The 15,448-nt window shown below is 34.0% G+C and overlaps 1 protein-coding gene across 17 annotated transcripts in view; it reads right to left on the reverse strand.

The window, feature by feature from the left end:
• LOC128190243 (RIMS-binding protein 2-like) overlaps nucleotides 1-15,182 on the reverse strand; it is a 69,682-nt gene extending 54,500 nt beyond the window's left edge. For 11 of the 17 annotated variants that reach the window (XM_052862205.1, XM_052862204.1, XM_052862209.1 and 8 more), the window contains exons 1-4: nucleotides 14,941-15,175; nucleotides 13,853-14,270; nucleotides 12,608-13,355; nucleotides 4,643-4,699 (exon numbers count right to left, since the gene is read on the reverse strand). In XM_052862205.1, coding sequence (XP_052718165.1) covers nucleotides 4,643-4,699; nucleotides 12,608-13,355; nucleotides 13,853-14,256 — 1,209 coding nt within the window. In that variant the 5' untranslated portion in view covers nucleotides 14,257-14,270; nucleotides 14,941-15,175. Of the gene's footprint in view, nucleotides 1-2,607; nucleotides 3,275-4,642; nucleotides 4,700-5,803; nucleotides 5,828-12,607; nucleotides 13,356-13,852; nucleotides 14,271-14,705; nucleotides 14,890-14,940 lie in introns of those variants that run through there. The other 6 variants (XM_052862207.1, XM_052862206.1, XM_052862202.1 and 3 more) reach the window with 5 other exon arrangements.
• Between the last annotated feature and the right edge of the window lie 266 nt (nucleotides 15,183-15,448).

Consider the following 15,448-nt stretch of genomic DNA (forward strand, 5'->3'; position numbering starts at 1 on the left):
AAAAAAAATATGGGGGAAGTATGTCAAACAGGGATATAAAAATGCAAATGAAGCAGTGTAGAAAAGTTCCTAAATTGAACTTTTGAATACTGTTTTGAGCACTCTGTTTAATAAGTTTAAACTACTTATTATGTACATAACAATGCATGATCACTAATCAGACATGCTTATTGAACCTGTGAAATATTGATTGGTCGACAAACGGCTAGCTAGCCACAGGCTACCGTAACAATATAAACCTACGAATAGGTACAACAACAGGCGGTACATGAACAGCCAATAGATGTGTCAGATACAGCCTATCTGACCAAAGTAGGATGAGCTAGCCCCGGCTCTCCATCATCTTGTCAATCAATCCTTGCCGGCAAGAGAGTCCGCAAAACACCATTAAACAGGCACCAACAAAATTACAATTACGCTGGCTAAATAAGTGTTATTAAACTCTTAACCTAAACTGTAAATTGATACAGTATGTAATTTACGTAGCTAGATATGAAATTAACCTGTTATAGTTGCATGATTTATGCATACTTGTGTAAACGTACATGTCAAGACTGATGGTCATCAAACTGCTACTAATTTATAACAGTATGGCACCATTACACTTAGATTTATAATGATGAACAGTCAAACAGAATCGGGGTTGGGTGAGGTTCTTGTTCTGAGATTTGATCACGTACAAGATCTTCGTTAATGACAGGTTTTGTCGATATCTATGGATCTTTTAGATCCGATTTGATCAAACTGGATATAAAAAAGTGTCACATGGATTTTATTTTGAATGGTGGCCAATATTCCATGTTTAAAATTGTCCTTTATTTACAATATTGTTTGAGTGATGAATTCTAAAAGTAACATTTAAACAGAATCCACTTAAAAGGAACTCTCCTTCTGAGCTTGGATATTTTAACATCTCTGATCAAAATTATACACTAATAAATTTAAGTACAAAGCTTTTATTTGAAAACTAGGGTTATGCAAATGTTATTATTGAATTTACAAATCCATTTGTGATTTGATCATTTGCAAATTTAAAATATTCATTCTACTGATTGTCAAGTGTTTGAAACATGTCAAATGTATGAAACATCTCTACTGTTTGAAAGCAGAAAAATTCAAATGAGAAACTTAAAGTTAACTTAATGGAGCTCAGGCTGTATAAATTCATGAAGCAGTATTTTTTCTAAGCCCTCGTTTATTAACTAGAATGACAAAAGATTTCTTGCTTTGTTGAGCAGGCATTATGTATACAAGTCAACAAACAAATTATCTTCAGGAAGTCAACAAAGGCCCAAGCCTAGGACCTGAATGTACCGTTACGGCCCAAAGTTTATCATTTGTATGATAATGCCAGGAATGTCAAATAGACTAAATCGAGATCCTAGTGTGTTGTGATTGATTTAGTATTCTCAATCCCAATGTTATCAAACCTTGTATAACTGGCCAAGCAAATCATGGTGAACATGAATATATACAGTATGTGTTAAGTTTTTTGAACAGATTTAGGTTAATAAAGATTTGATATTATCTAGGCAGCCTCATGTTAATATGTTGAAAATACAACAGAGAAAATTCTGACCTAAAATTGGCAAACACCAAATTGAGCATTTAACAGTTTAGATTTCTCTTTCCGAATCACAAAAGGTGCCAATTTGCTCAATTGCAAAAAATTTCACTGTTAATAAATTTTCCGTGTTTATTGATTATTTTGGTTGTAAGGTGTTGAGCATTTAATTACTTGCGCAAATATTTCTTCAATAGTCAAAGTATACAGACATTTTTGCCAAGATGAATTATACAGATGTAATATTTGAATGTGAAAATTCAATATCACCCTTTACACTGACAAATTGAAAAGAATTGGGCAAATCTTGAGTGATGGCTGTCTCATAAAAAATCTCCACAGAAAAAAAAGGGATCAAGATTTCCGTACAGTCATTGAGAGAAAACTTAATACGTCTATGAAAGGTTTCCTACTTATCTCAATTTGATCGGATGCCCTACATATACCGAGAAATATTTAATCTTGTCAACCTTATAAACCTGGCATCTTGAAAAAGGGATTTCAAATTCCATTACACAGGGGGGAAAAATCAATAGATTACATAGAGACAACAGGTGAAGAGGCTAGGTGATGTATATATACCTGGAAAAATGTGTATATCTGTATACCTGAAATGATTTTTTTGGTACCTGAAACTGAATACCTATGAAATAAATTGTTAACCAAAATAACCAAATGAATGTCATTCTAATATCTGAATAACTGTTTTCTTGAATGACTGTATACCTGAATTACTAAGCAATATGCGGAAGAACCTAATGGAGACCTTTTATCTTAATGTGGAGAATAAACCTGGCATCAAATTAAATGCAGCATATTGTATTTCATTAATATCAATGACACGAATCTACAACACTAGAACATATATATTCTATAAACATTGAATGAACTTCAAAATGACATTGTATAGGTCATGCAAATCCATAGAGTCCAAAAAGCAATTTGCTACAACATATTTTTTAACAGCTAAAAAAACATGCAAAACGACAAGTGGAAATTGACAATAATTGGAGCAGGTGAGGATGGAGGGAGGGGTGACGTACCTGAAGGACTGAGGGGGGTGGGTGGTACACCCTCTCCTCCCTCTCTTCCTCCACATAAGCCCGGGTCGGACGACGTTCCAGCATGCACTCCATGGTCCCTAACAGACCTGATGGCTTACCATCCACAGAGCATTAATTAATTAGAGCAGGCTCTTGGTTTGATAAACGACACACAACTCCCAACTTCAAACCCCTGATAAATCCACTGTGCATGCAGATCCCTCTAGGCTTGGCATTAAATTTGGATTGTGTATTCCAAAAAACTTCATCTAACGGTATAGGTATGTATTAAAACTTTGGGTCCAAATAATCCCCTACTCATTAAAAACACACAATAAGGAATAATAATGAATTAATCCTCATATTCACAGCGAATCAAAGTTTTTGTCAGTATGTACACATATGCTAACATTGGAGAACACACGTCTCTTAAAGCGGCCAAGATTTAAATCAACGATCCGTGAAAAACACCTGGTTTATTTTTAGCCACAGGTACAATAAAAAGGTATATCCCAGACATGCAGTGACAGACCATAGCAATGGAATGCGGGTCTTCGATACAGGGAGGAGAAAAAGGTAGCATGCACACGGATCACAATGAAAACTTCCTGATTAAGCTAATTCAATTGTGTAACATACACTGTCACCTCAGGGGCTTTGAATTGGATGCCATTATCTACTTTACAGCGAACTTTTCATTCAATTCACAACATTAGATGATAGAGAAGCTGTGTTAGATAACTCTTGTGTATGTTATCTCCCTTACTGTGGTAGCAGAAATATTTGGGGGGATGAGTTATGAGTTGGGGGGGGGGGGGGTTAGATTGGGAGGGGGGTGTTTGTCCTTAAATCAAGACTGATGACATATACAAGCTATTGGCTTTATGATAATGATTGTCCTATCACTTTACCTGCCATTTTAGAAACACACAAAACTTGACAAATTGCTCAGCCTATAGGAACGATAAATGACCTAAACAAATACTGGGCAATCACCAAATGGTCCACTTTGTGGGGCCTGGTAACAATCGAACAATCAGCAGTGATAAAAATCAATGATTTTAGTTTACTGACCAGCTTATAAAGCCATAAAAACTTGGGAAACCTAAGCTGACCAGACTTTATAAAGCAGGCCTGGGGCGATGTTTGAAGTCACAGTAGATATATAGTGTGCGCCTGATGAAGTGTCCACGCATTCAGCAAAAAGTCAACAAACATGACTTAACACACAACCAGAGGCTAGCTAGGGTTTAGTCACCTGTCTTTGTCAGTTATATACATATACCTGGAGTTCAAAGATAGTAGAAGTCTCAGTAGTTTTATTGGCCAGGTCCTTTCTACTTTTATATGTAACCTGTAAATCATCAGTTTAATTCTGTAGGCTATAAGTGATTGCAACTTAATTAAAGGTAATAAATGCCAGAAGTCCTTATTTTGCCAACACCAAATTCAGTGATATTGTGGCTTCAGAGTACTTTCACAAACTTAAAGTTCAGTGCATTCAGTACCTGGAGATTAATTACCTTCCTTGCCTCAAAACACCTTAGCAAAGAGAGATAACTCCATCAAGAAAACATCAAAACCCAAAGCACCATTAATTAAGCCAGGTTTTAGGGCATATTAGTACATGTATCAAAAAACACCTTCTTTCACAGGTAAACATGTTAATTCATTAATACTGTGTTTATAGTTCATTGTAATGGTGTAGGGAGATATCAGACTTTACCTTTATTGTGTCTTTTTATATCAATTCATGAGATTTCTATTGTGTATATACAAGAATGCAAGCTAGTAAAATATATCTAGTTTTTTCTTTACATGTGAACAATTAGTTGAATTGTCGGTTGATTAGAAATTTGCAAATTAATTAGAATTTTTCATAAGAAGTTTGTTTAAAAGGGTGTGGTGATGATTTATCAAAAGCAACATGGAAAGCGAGGGGAAATACAATTCACACTCCTTGGCAGGTAAAGAGGAATAACTCTTGCCATCCCCATGCAGTCACACAACATCTCAGACAAGTTGTCTCCCTTACCTTGACTGGCAGCAAAGTCTTTTTGGGTTTTTGAAATGTAACTGTATTCTTATGCTTCTGAATAAAAGAATTGTGACAAATATATATATAAAAAAATTGATCTTCAACAAAATATACATTTTACAAGTGAATGCATTTATACAAAACAACTTATGCAGATATGATAATTATATGAAAGTACTGTGTCAAATCTCAGATGTTAACAAATCAAATCAATATAATCCTTGATTTTTTGGATTTGTAAAAATATCATTTAAGTAACAAAAACTACTTGGATAAAAGGTCTTACACTGATGAACACACATCTGAAACATTAGCTACTTGAATGCTAAATAATTTCATAAATTCAGCTGGGGTGAATTAATTTTATTTTTAAACGATTACCAGCAAATGCACAGTGTATTCATTGAATACATTCAGATAGAACATAGGGAGAGTCTCAAAATCAAAAGTCAATACACATAAATGAATCACATATAATCTAATTTTTTTCATTTCTTTTCCATTCATACAGTCTGATGCCTTTTTGGTACAATTATAGTAATTGCTTGATTTTTTTAATTTCAAAACTCAGCACTTTAAAAGTTGATATTTTCCTTCAATGGAAGAGGATAAAACTGGACCATTTACTGGCTGTATACAAAAATCTCATTCAGGCTTTTAACATAGACCACACTGTTTATATCAAACCACGGAAGCCATAGATTGTATCTATTAAACCCGGCCCCAGTAATCTCTCCTCCCTTCTTAGTCCTTCTCAAGTTCCCTGACTCTTCAATAATTTAACACAGCATGTAATCTGATTATAAAAATATTTGAAAGTCAATAAACACCGTGGAAGCCCAGGCCACTTAAATACCCGGCTAGACACGAGTCTCTTTATCATTGATATTCAGTGCTTCTATTAAGCAAGTCCCAAGCCCCTTTCAAGCAATCAACCCCTCACCCCTCCCCCGTCAATTCTTCAACATATAATCCTGTCTAGCACACCCCCCCCCCCTCTTTTTTTTTTACCCTATCTAACAATTAAATTTACTTCCAAAAGACATAATTTCTATCACACAAAATATTTCAGACCTTTATAATATCAATACTGGCTACTGGCCTCTTTTAACAGGCATAAGTTAGTTAATTAAATCTTTAAACAAATTATTAACTTACGTCTGCCATTAATGGATTGTGTTTTCTCTGGAGGTATTGAATTCCTGCATTGTGCAAGAAATTATGGGACCTCTCATTGTGGCGTTAATTGTCTGTGGTTTTTTGTTTATACATATACCATTTATTTTTATCCATTTAAAAAGATTAAATGGCTTTTGTTATACTTTTTCTTAACCACATAAAAAAGGCATTAAACTACCCAGACCTAAGAAAGAGTTTGTGTTGGTGGAACCAATGATTCAAAAATACAAATAATTCATCATTTTTGCCTTTGAAATTGTCAGTGAAAAAAAGTCAAATGCTGGTAATAGCTTATTGTTGAAGAGAAAAATATTAAATGAAGGTCACTGAAATACAATAAAACTTTTAACAAAATCCTTGACCCTTTTTGGCAATGGTGAAAAAAAGTTGGTCTGTATTTTCTTATCTTTCACTGCTAGTTCTCAATGTTCTCAGCATTTCTACCAAACATTAATTGAATCCATTTCAAGCTTGAAATTAAAAATCAGAATATACCCCGGTAAAAAAAGGTCTAAATCCCCAAACTATTGGAATTTTTTAGACCATAGTAAAAAATGCAGAATGAACAAGTATGGCAAACTGACAGCTGCATCCATTCTGGTTTCCCAGAATACACATGCAAAATAGACCAGGCTGTAAAACATATTCCATTTTAGTTTGAGTCAAGTCATCTAGAAAAAAAACACACTCTCTCTCTCTCTCTCTCTCTCTCTCTCTCTCTCTGCTATTGGCATCTCAGGGTTATCAACTAAGAAGATGTTATATAACATGCCCATTCAATTCTTCTAATCTAATAATGTCCATGTCCTAATACATGTACCCAGTCACAATAATATAAGTGCCCATTGTCTATCAATATGCCAATACATGATGAAAATATGACTGCATTTGTCTTATGTATTTATTTGATGTACGTTGTAACTGCAATTGGTCCATAAATCATTAACATGCAATGCATATATATACTAATGCAGTTTCAACTGCAAGCTATTTAAATTTCATGTGATTGTTTTTGTATATATTCATACTACCAGTGGGTTATTCAGGTTGTATTAGACAGAATAGAAAGAGATTAGCAAATCCAATTCCGATATTATCATTAATAAATTGCATATTTTCAATCCCAGATTAGGTCACAACAATAGACATTTGTAATGGATAAACTTCCATTTACTACACACAAAATTCTTTTCACACCTTACACATGAAAATACTTGATAAGCTTTAAATACTTTTCTGAACCAAGATATTGCAATACAGTAAAGGCATTGTATTCAACTATTTGCCAAATCTCAATTCCGTGCATTGTTCTTACGGATAAATAGTTTCTACTCAGAACTTTCCTCTTATCTCTGGCTCTGTGAACAATTGATGAGCATGTTGAACCGATGTTGTTTTTCTGCAAGCAATTTTAAATGCTGTTCATACTCTGTAAGACTCAACAAAAAGGCTCTTGCCTGTTGAAATATACCAGTACTTGTTATTTGTATTTATCATAACTGATTAAAGCTAGCTATCTGCTTCACATTCTGCAACAACAAATTAAAAATATTTGGAAGCAGTTTGAGAGAGCCTCTATACATTGTAAATTCCATATTTTAAACCTAATTTCGCTGTTTTAAATTAAGTCACGAGAATATAAAATCACTAGCACCAATTTTTTTGTAATAATTTCAGAAAGTTCAAAACTGGCTGAAAAATGGAAGCGAAATTTTCATAATCGTTGCGATTGCCCTCGCAATTTACACAGAGTCACAGATATTAATTACTTGCATTTGATAATCTTATGCACAGCATCTCACCCACCAAGCTTTGTCATTTATTGCTGAGACAGAGTTAATAAGACGTGATATAAACATACATGTAGGACAATGTCATATACATTGCACCTGCAGCTGAGAAAATATGACACTGATATTGCAGGTACTCAACATTCCATATATGAAATAAAATCATAAGCTACAGGTATCACTTTCTTTTTTTTAGCATACATATATACCCCAATTACAAAACTGATTGAAAAAATAACCTACTTCCCTTTTTGATAAATAAAAAAATCCTGTAAAATTGACACATTGTCAATATAAAACATGCTTTTATAGAAGAGCTGGAGAGGAAGAATTATGATTCCTTATTATTGATATTTTGGTATATATCTGTTCTATAAGTTTATTATACTTTTTCCATTACTATATATAGGTGGAGTGATGCTGACTTCCCTGTAAATGTGAATTCATTATAAGTATATTCACTGTAACCATGTTTTACTGTAATATGTAGTCTGAAAATTAGATGCATTGAGATCAAAACAAGATAATAATGTAATTATCTTGTCATACAAGTATTGAATAACTATCATTCTAAATTTAGTTTCATACTTCTGAAAAGTGTTTGAACTGCCAGATAGTGGTTTTTGTTGTAATGGAGGCCCAACCTCTTACTGCTTTACTTAAACATAATTAAAAGTCCCACCCTGTCTCTTATTCAAGTTAAATTCCAGGGTTAAAAATGTACTCTTTAAAAAATGCTAACCTAATGTTGAACATATACATCAATAGAATTGTCATAAATGTTTCAGGATTAAAGTTACATATCAATGCGGTCACTTCATTGTGGGCAACTAAGTTAGTTTTTCGCCATAACAATGGCACGCTATGAAGAAGCATTCTTAAGAGTTGGAAACGAACCCATCCTAACCTACATATTGAAATGACAAGAATGGTTTTCGGGATCAGACACAACCTAATAATTCTTCTCCATTAGGATGACTTCTTCAGACGGGATTACATGAACAGTTTCTGACATTTAAAAAAAATATTCCGACAAAAAGGGCTCAGCCATTCAATGCTCTTATAAAATGAATACATGTACATAGAATTTGTGTACTGGCTTGTATAACACTCAAACGATGTGGCTTGAGAACTGATTGAATTTTCAGATTACAGTTTATAAATACATCTACTGACAATAGAATTTCTCAAATCTACACATGTACATGTTTACAGCTGTACATGTAAACATATTTACCATACGTGAGGACGAGAATAAGTATAATTTGATAACATACTATAAATTTCTATGTATGATACGGTCGATACCTTTTTATTTGCATTAATTAACACACACTTCTACTTCTATTTTCGGGGGCAATAAATTTTTCAAAGATTCGGTAAAGCTTCATCATCGCAAATATTTCTAGCTGAAGACCAATACTTAAATGTCTTTGGTACATTTTTTTCAAGATAATCTTCATCTTGATCATAAAAATTAGTCACCGGTAATCAGTTTATCTCTGGTAAATTGCAAAATACAGTCATCGCAAATAAAAGTTGGTTTACAGTCTGTGCTCATCAGAATTTTGTAAGGTTGTGTCTGAAATGTCGCATATGAATAAAAAAGTAAAGATTTTAAACACACTTTGTCCAGTACTCATGCCCTGACACACCTAAAATTTAGTCGCAAATTAATCTCATTTACAAATAAACAGATTAAATGATGAGTTATAATCGTAAAAAACATAAATAAAAGAACTTTGTATAAGCAGCTAGAAGTTCCAATATAACTGGTTCAAAGAATGTTTTGATGAACTTTGGAAGGCATTAAAAGTACAGTGTACAAACACAATGGCAGGGTTGATTAAGCAAGAGAAGATTATGTCCAAATAGAGTCAACAATTTGAATTACTGTGTCACAAAATTAAAGAAACTTAATAGAATTCCAAGCTTATCCAACACAACAATATTGATGCATGGAGACCGAGTCTTATTCTACATGGACACTTTGACATCAACAGCCACATAAACACCCATCCTACCCTAATGTCATATCTAATTACACATGTATAAAGTATGTGTACCTAATGCCTATACAGCAGCATGCTAATGTCACTCAATGTCTTAAATAAAATTCCCCCGTACATTTATTCTACATATAACTCATCATCTCAACTCTCAAGACATAGTCTGGAGTCTGCATCATCGTACTGGGATAGCTTTCTTTAGGAGAGAATCCTACATATTGGCCGTGGTTTGCAACAATGTATACTACTTGGCTTAAATTCATTCCAAAAACGAATAATGAAATAGCGGAATAATGAAAGTTTAAAATCAAACAATCTAGCTGCATGCAAATATCATATACATCAAATTCCTTATTCAGTTTCTATAGTTACAAATTTCATTTATAGTCTAAAAGCATATTTTTTTTCTGTGTTTCAATTTGGTAGAACTTGACATGTTTGGTAAAACTATTGAATTTTCTCTGTAACAATATGTTTGTAAAGAAACAAGCATTGTTACCATAAATGAAGAATTTTTTTTTCCATCTCTTTATCTAGCTCGTAAGTTCCAAATCAAATTTAGTCAAAGTTACATTATTATAAATTTATACCCATGAATATTACCACTCAGCATTGCAGTTGAAATATCAATACTGGTCAACTGGCATGATTGGACATGAACATTTTCGGGAAAATCATCATCTTCAGCCCAAATTGACTGAAAGATGACTTTATAAATTCATGCATCGATCCAGTATGAATTTTCTTAAAAACAATATCAAATTCTAATAGTTTCAAGATAGCACATTCATATGCAGATTTAAAATTCATCAGTTACTGATGAATAAATCATAGACTGGTGGACAGAGAAATCGACATTAACTCGATGCAATCAAAATTACCCAAGACTGATTAACTCTATGGCATTCTATCTTTTTATACCATTGCCTTGTTGTGTACATAAAACGGAGCCCTATTTGATACGCTCGTTTACGCATATTTATCAGTGTCAGTTATGGCCGTCATGTTCAGGTCGTCTCTCATGAAAAATTTGTGGAACAAGTTTGGAAAAGCTATGCAGACTCCATAAGAATTGTTACGGAGTAAATTGATTATCGAATATCAATGCCATGAACTATCCTGTTCTTACATAACTGTGGTAATTAAAAGAAATTGTTTCCCCTCTTTCAGAGTTGCTGTCCCATTTTCACTTTCATCCATAAATACTTCAATAAAAATAAAGTTTTCAATTTTTTTTTTTTTTAGAAATCTTTAGATCTATCATAAATTATTTAGTTCTACAAGCATGTGAAATGTGTTTTATTTGAATATTTTTAAGGGGAGAATGAGTCACCGTGATACGACTGCATCACATATAATTCAAGGCCTTTGATATCAATGATTTGATCTCATGCATACTTGATATGAACACCAGAAATGTGTGATTTCCATTACACTTAGTTCACCATGTTTACAAACCTCAGGCATTACATGTAGGTTAAATAGATTTTTTTAATACTAAAATCAAACTACGCCAAACCAGAAAATTCCCTGGTCTGCCCTTATTGTTTCCATGTTCCCTTACAATGTCAATCAACTGGGAAGGGGGAGACCTAGCTTAGTTCTCCAAGAATATCTTTCCACAGGGTATCAGCACGCTTGGTATATTTACTAAATAAAATAATTGGCAAAAATCCTTTCATCGATTTCCAACTCAATCAAACGCTTTAATCACTGGACACCCAAAGTCTACAAGATAAATCACCATTCTCCTGGCAAATGTAAGCCGAAAAAAAAATTCCTTATGAAGAAACAGCCAAGTTTGACTTCTATACACTGGAGTAATTGGGTATACCATTGGTCTTAAAAAGTAAAACCAAACATTAATTTGATAAAGCTATTAAACTTTTTGACTCCTCTGGGTGGATGCCAAAAATGCTGATCAGGAATTTAAAAAACCCGTTGAAAAACGTTATGATTTTCACGGCTAGGTCCTTAAACTATAAAACTGAACGGAACATCATTGTCAATGATTGACAAAAAAGCCACCATTACAAAATGTTTGAAAATCTGTTTTTTATCCAGTTCGAACATATTTAGATAATGACTTGCCAAATGGGGTACCAGTATTTATTATTAATGCTTTCTTCCTCTTGTGCACATGCTCAACTAAGAAATGACTTTATTTCACAAAATGGACGTGAAGTGGTTTTTTTATATACCACTGAGAGAAATGGATTATTCGGAATAAAGCCATTTTCCTCTTCAAAGACTAGATTTAGGATAAAATCTTTTGCTGAGAACAAACACGAGAAAACTCCATGAAAGTAAATGTTGATGTACTTGTTTTAAATCAAGTAAGATCACAGGCGAATTCAGTGGCGATAATCAATCAAGGGAAAGTGTCAGAAAATCAATATCAAACTTATATACAGGTCATGATGTTTCCAATACAAAAATTTACAATTCAAATGTTCAGATCTACGTGATGCAAAATTCATATACCAAAATATTTTAGTCCATTTAACTTGATGCTAATTATTTCATTATTTTTTCCCCGTACTTTTAATATGTCTTAAAAGGTCACAAATCAGATTTATCAACCTAACTGAATATGAAATTTCATATTTTCTCTCCATTTTCATCCTGTCAATTGATTTAAGAAGAACAAAGAATATGAACTCAAGAATCTTCCCAAGTGAAAATGGAGGGAGGATTTTAATCTGTCAAATTTGAATAAAAAATAAATCAATTTTTGTTCAAATATTATATCAGATGCTGACTCATTTGTAAATAAGTAAGAAATCAAATTTCCTGCACCCAGTTTCGCATAAATTAATGATTTCATAAAATCAGTAAACAATGTAATCGAATCTGGAACCCATGCCCCTCTATAGGTTCTTATCATAGATTCAAAGTTAATTAAATCAGAAGTAAACTTTGGATTCACTGAATACAAAAAAGAACGTCAGGTTTTATTTTACAGTTGCTATTTATATACCTACCTCTTTGCTTTGGTCCTCCTCAGCATTTTCTTGGACACTGATATAACGAAATGGGGACTTTCCATCAAGAGTAAAGGTCTTTCCTAGGGGTGTCGTTCCAGGTGTGGATTTTCCCAGTGGCGTAGATCCAGGAGTGGACTTTCCCACTGGAGTAAATCCAGGAGTCGATTTCCCCAGTGGCGTAGATCCAGGGGTGGACTTTCCCACAGGAGTAAATCCAGAAGTGGATTTTCTGAGGGGTGTAGATCCAGGGTGTGGAGAAGGGGTGGCAGATGCCAAGTATTTTTCTATCTCCAAATCTTCTTCTGTACGCTGTGCCAATGGCCGACTAGGCGTGCGACTAGATACCTCTGAAAATGGAGTTCCCCTGAGACTTAGAGATTCTGTGATTGACAACACCTCGTCCTCTGAAATTATTCCCTCACTTAAAGCCTTCTCCGCCTTCTTTAGTTTCTGTAGATTCCCAAAGGCAAACTTTTTGGATTCACTGAGTATTTTTCGAAGCTCTGCGTCGTAACCTTCCTTCACCTCTGAAAACTCTTTTTCTTTTTTGGCTTGATCCTCACATTTCTTTTTGAAGTCTTTTTCTATTTTTTCTTTCTCCGCTTTGAGTTTTTCCATCTCCTTGGCCATTTTGTCTGCATTTTCTTCATACTGTTTTTTCTCCGACTCCACCACTGTTTGCAGAGCTTTCGCTTTCTCCTCATCGAACTTGTCCCTGAGTTTCTTTACTTCCTCTTCTTTGTACCTACATCATTTTAAGACAACATAAACTTATAAGAATAAGAATAATGTAATCAGAATCACTATAGTGCCATATGTAAACTACTGTGAAACTATAATTTTCACCTTTGAAACAGCTAGCATACAGATTATGTTATCTGATGTACTGTAATAATACCTTTCTATTTCAGAAACAAAATACTGTAGATTCCTAATTAATTAAATGCGAGGAATTAATATCCGTGTAAATTCGCGAGAAGCACCCTTCGCGGAGTTTTAAATCTCGCCATTAATTTTGGAGAGTTGAGAACTATAAGAAATAAGGATAAAAGTTCAGTGTTCGCGATTTTATATTCTCGCAATCTGATACAAAACAGCGGGATCGCAGAATTAAGTGCTCGCATAATATAAGGAATTTACAGTAACACATTCCACTAACAATTTATTTGAGAAACTCATGTTCTTGTAACGCTTTATATTGGGACAACTTCATACTAAATCTTATATTAAGAGAAGCCTTACCTTAGCACCTCTTGTAATTCTTTATCTTTCTTCTTGGTGATGTTTTCCTGAAGGATCTCAATTTCCTTCTGTTTCTCTTGACTTAGCTTCCTCTCCAAATTACTGATTTCTTTTTCTTTCTCCTTCTTGTATGCCTCTTGCAGTGACTTGATCTCCGACGATTTGTCCCTGTACAGCTGTTTAGTCCTGGCTTTTTCAGCCTCCAATTCGCTCTTTAGACGAGCAATTTTGCGCTTGTAATCGTCGATGGAGTGGCTTCGGTGTGATTTCTCACGTCTACGTCCCTCTGATTTAGAACTCATTGTGCTTGTTGGGGTAGAAGCTCGGCTGATGTCATTGATGTCGAAATCAAACTCATCTTTTAGGCTGAGCCTTGAGTAAGGCCGTCTGTTATGAATCTCCATACTCTAAGCACCACCTGTTTATTACAAAACACCATTTGCACAGAGATAAATTTGTGGTAACATACTGCTATATACTTTTCCATAAGAAGCTATAGCACACTCTGTAATTATGTCAATATTCAAATACTTCAGGAACTCTGTGTGAACTTTTAAAAAGGGAATAAACATTTCAAAAAGTGTTTATGAAATTCGAATTTCAAAATAAACTTTATACAGATATCCATTTAAGTCTCTTTGACATACATGACATGATATACATCATAAAAATACTTCCCATACAAAGAATATTAAATTCTTAAAGCCCTGTCTCTTTAACCTAACCTCTTGTGTAAACAAAACAAATTTATATGACTCATTTTCTATTATTTATCTCTAAATTGTATGGAGAAGTTTCTGAGAGTATTTTATAAACTTAAACAAAACGATACAAACGCTATCACAAAACTTACATGACGAAAAATATATGAAATAAACAACATTTCCCGGATTTTCTCTGTTGACGTTTTTCACGAGGCCTTTAGCGTACCTAACAACAAGCTTTCAAACGACCAAGCAGTCGCATCGTTCCAACCCAAATTCTCACATTGACAGCTTAAATACCAAACAGAATAACAATCACACTCATTGTTTTCATACCAATCGTTGTTGAATCACGGCCCATTCACAATCAAGAACAATATTTACCTGTATATTTACAAAGGAATCGGTCGCATGCAAGCACCAGCAGGCTTCAGACACAACTCTAGTGCTGGAAACACGGGCATCGTAAACATCATCTCACCGCTGTCGGATTGAGATAGAGATGAAATGAAAAATTAGAATGTTGGTCCCCACTCATAATCTGTACTTTAAACAAACATTTAAAATCTAACAGGATTCGACAAATACCCGATACACATCGGCACACACACTGGAAATCCGCCAAACTGCTTAAAATATTAGGTCACGTGACTAGGAAGACTAAAATTCAGTCTCAATCCGGCAGGGCTATTTTTCTATAACTTTGGACTGGCTAGAGTAAATTATTAATTTTAATTCAGTGAATTTTTATTAATATACCCATGAAACATGTGCGTAATACTTCCAAGAGTAGCATTGTTTTAAGTTATCACATATACCAAAACTCTTGAGGCAAAGAAAGCAGACACGTACGGTAGTACATGTATCAAGGGACAGGTGCTGCCCACCACTT

This window comes from Crassostrea angulata, chromosome 6, assembly GCF_025612915.1.
Source record: "Crassostrea angulata isolate pt1a10 chromosome 6, ASM2561291v2, whole genome shotgun sequence".
NCBI lineage: Eukaryota > Metazoa > Mollusca > Bivalvia > Ostreida > Ostreidae > Magallana > Magallana angulata.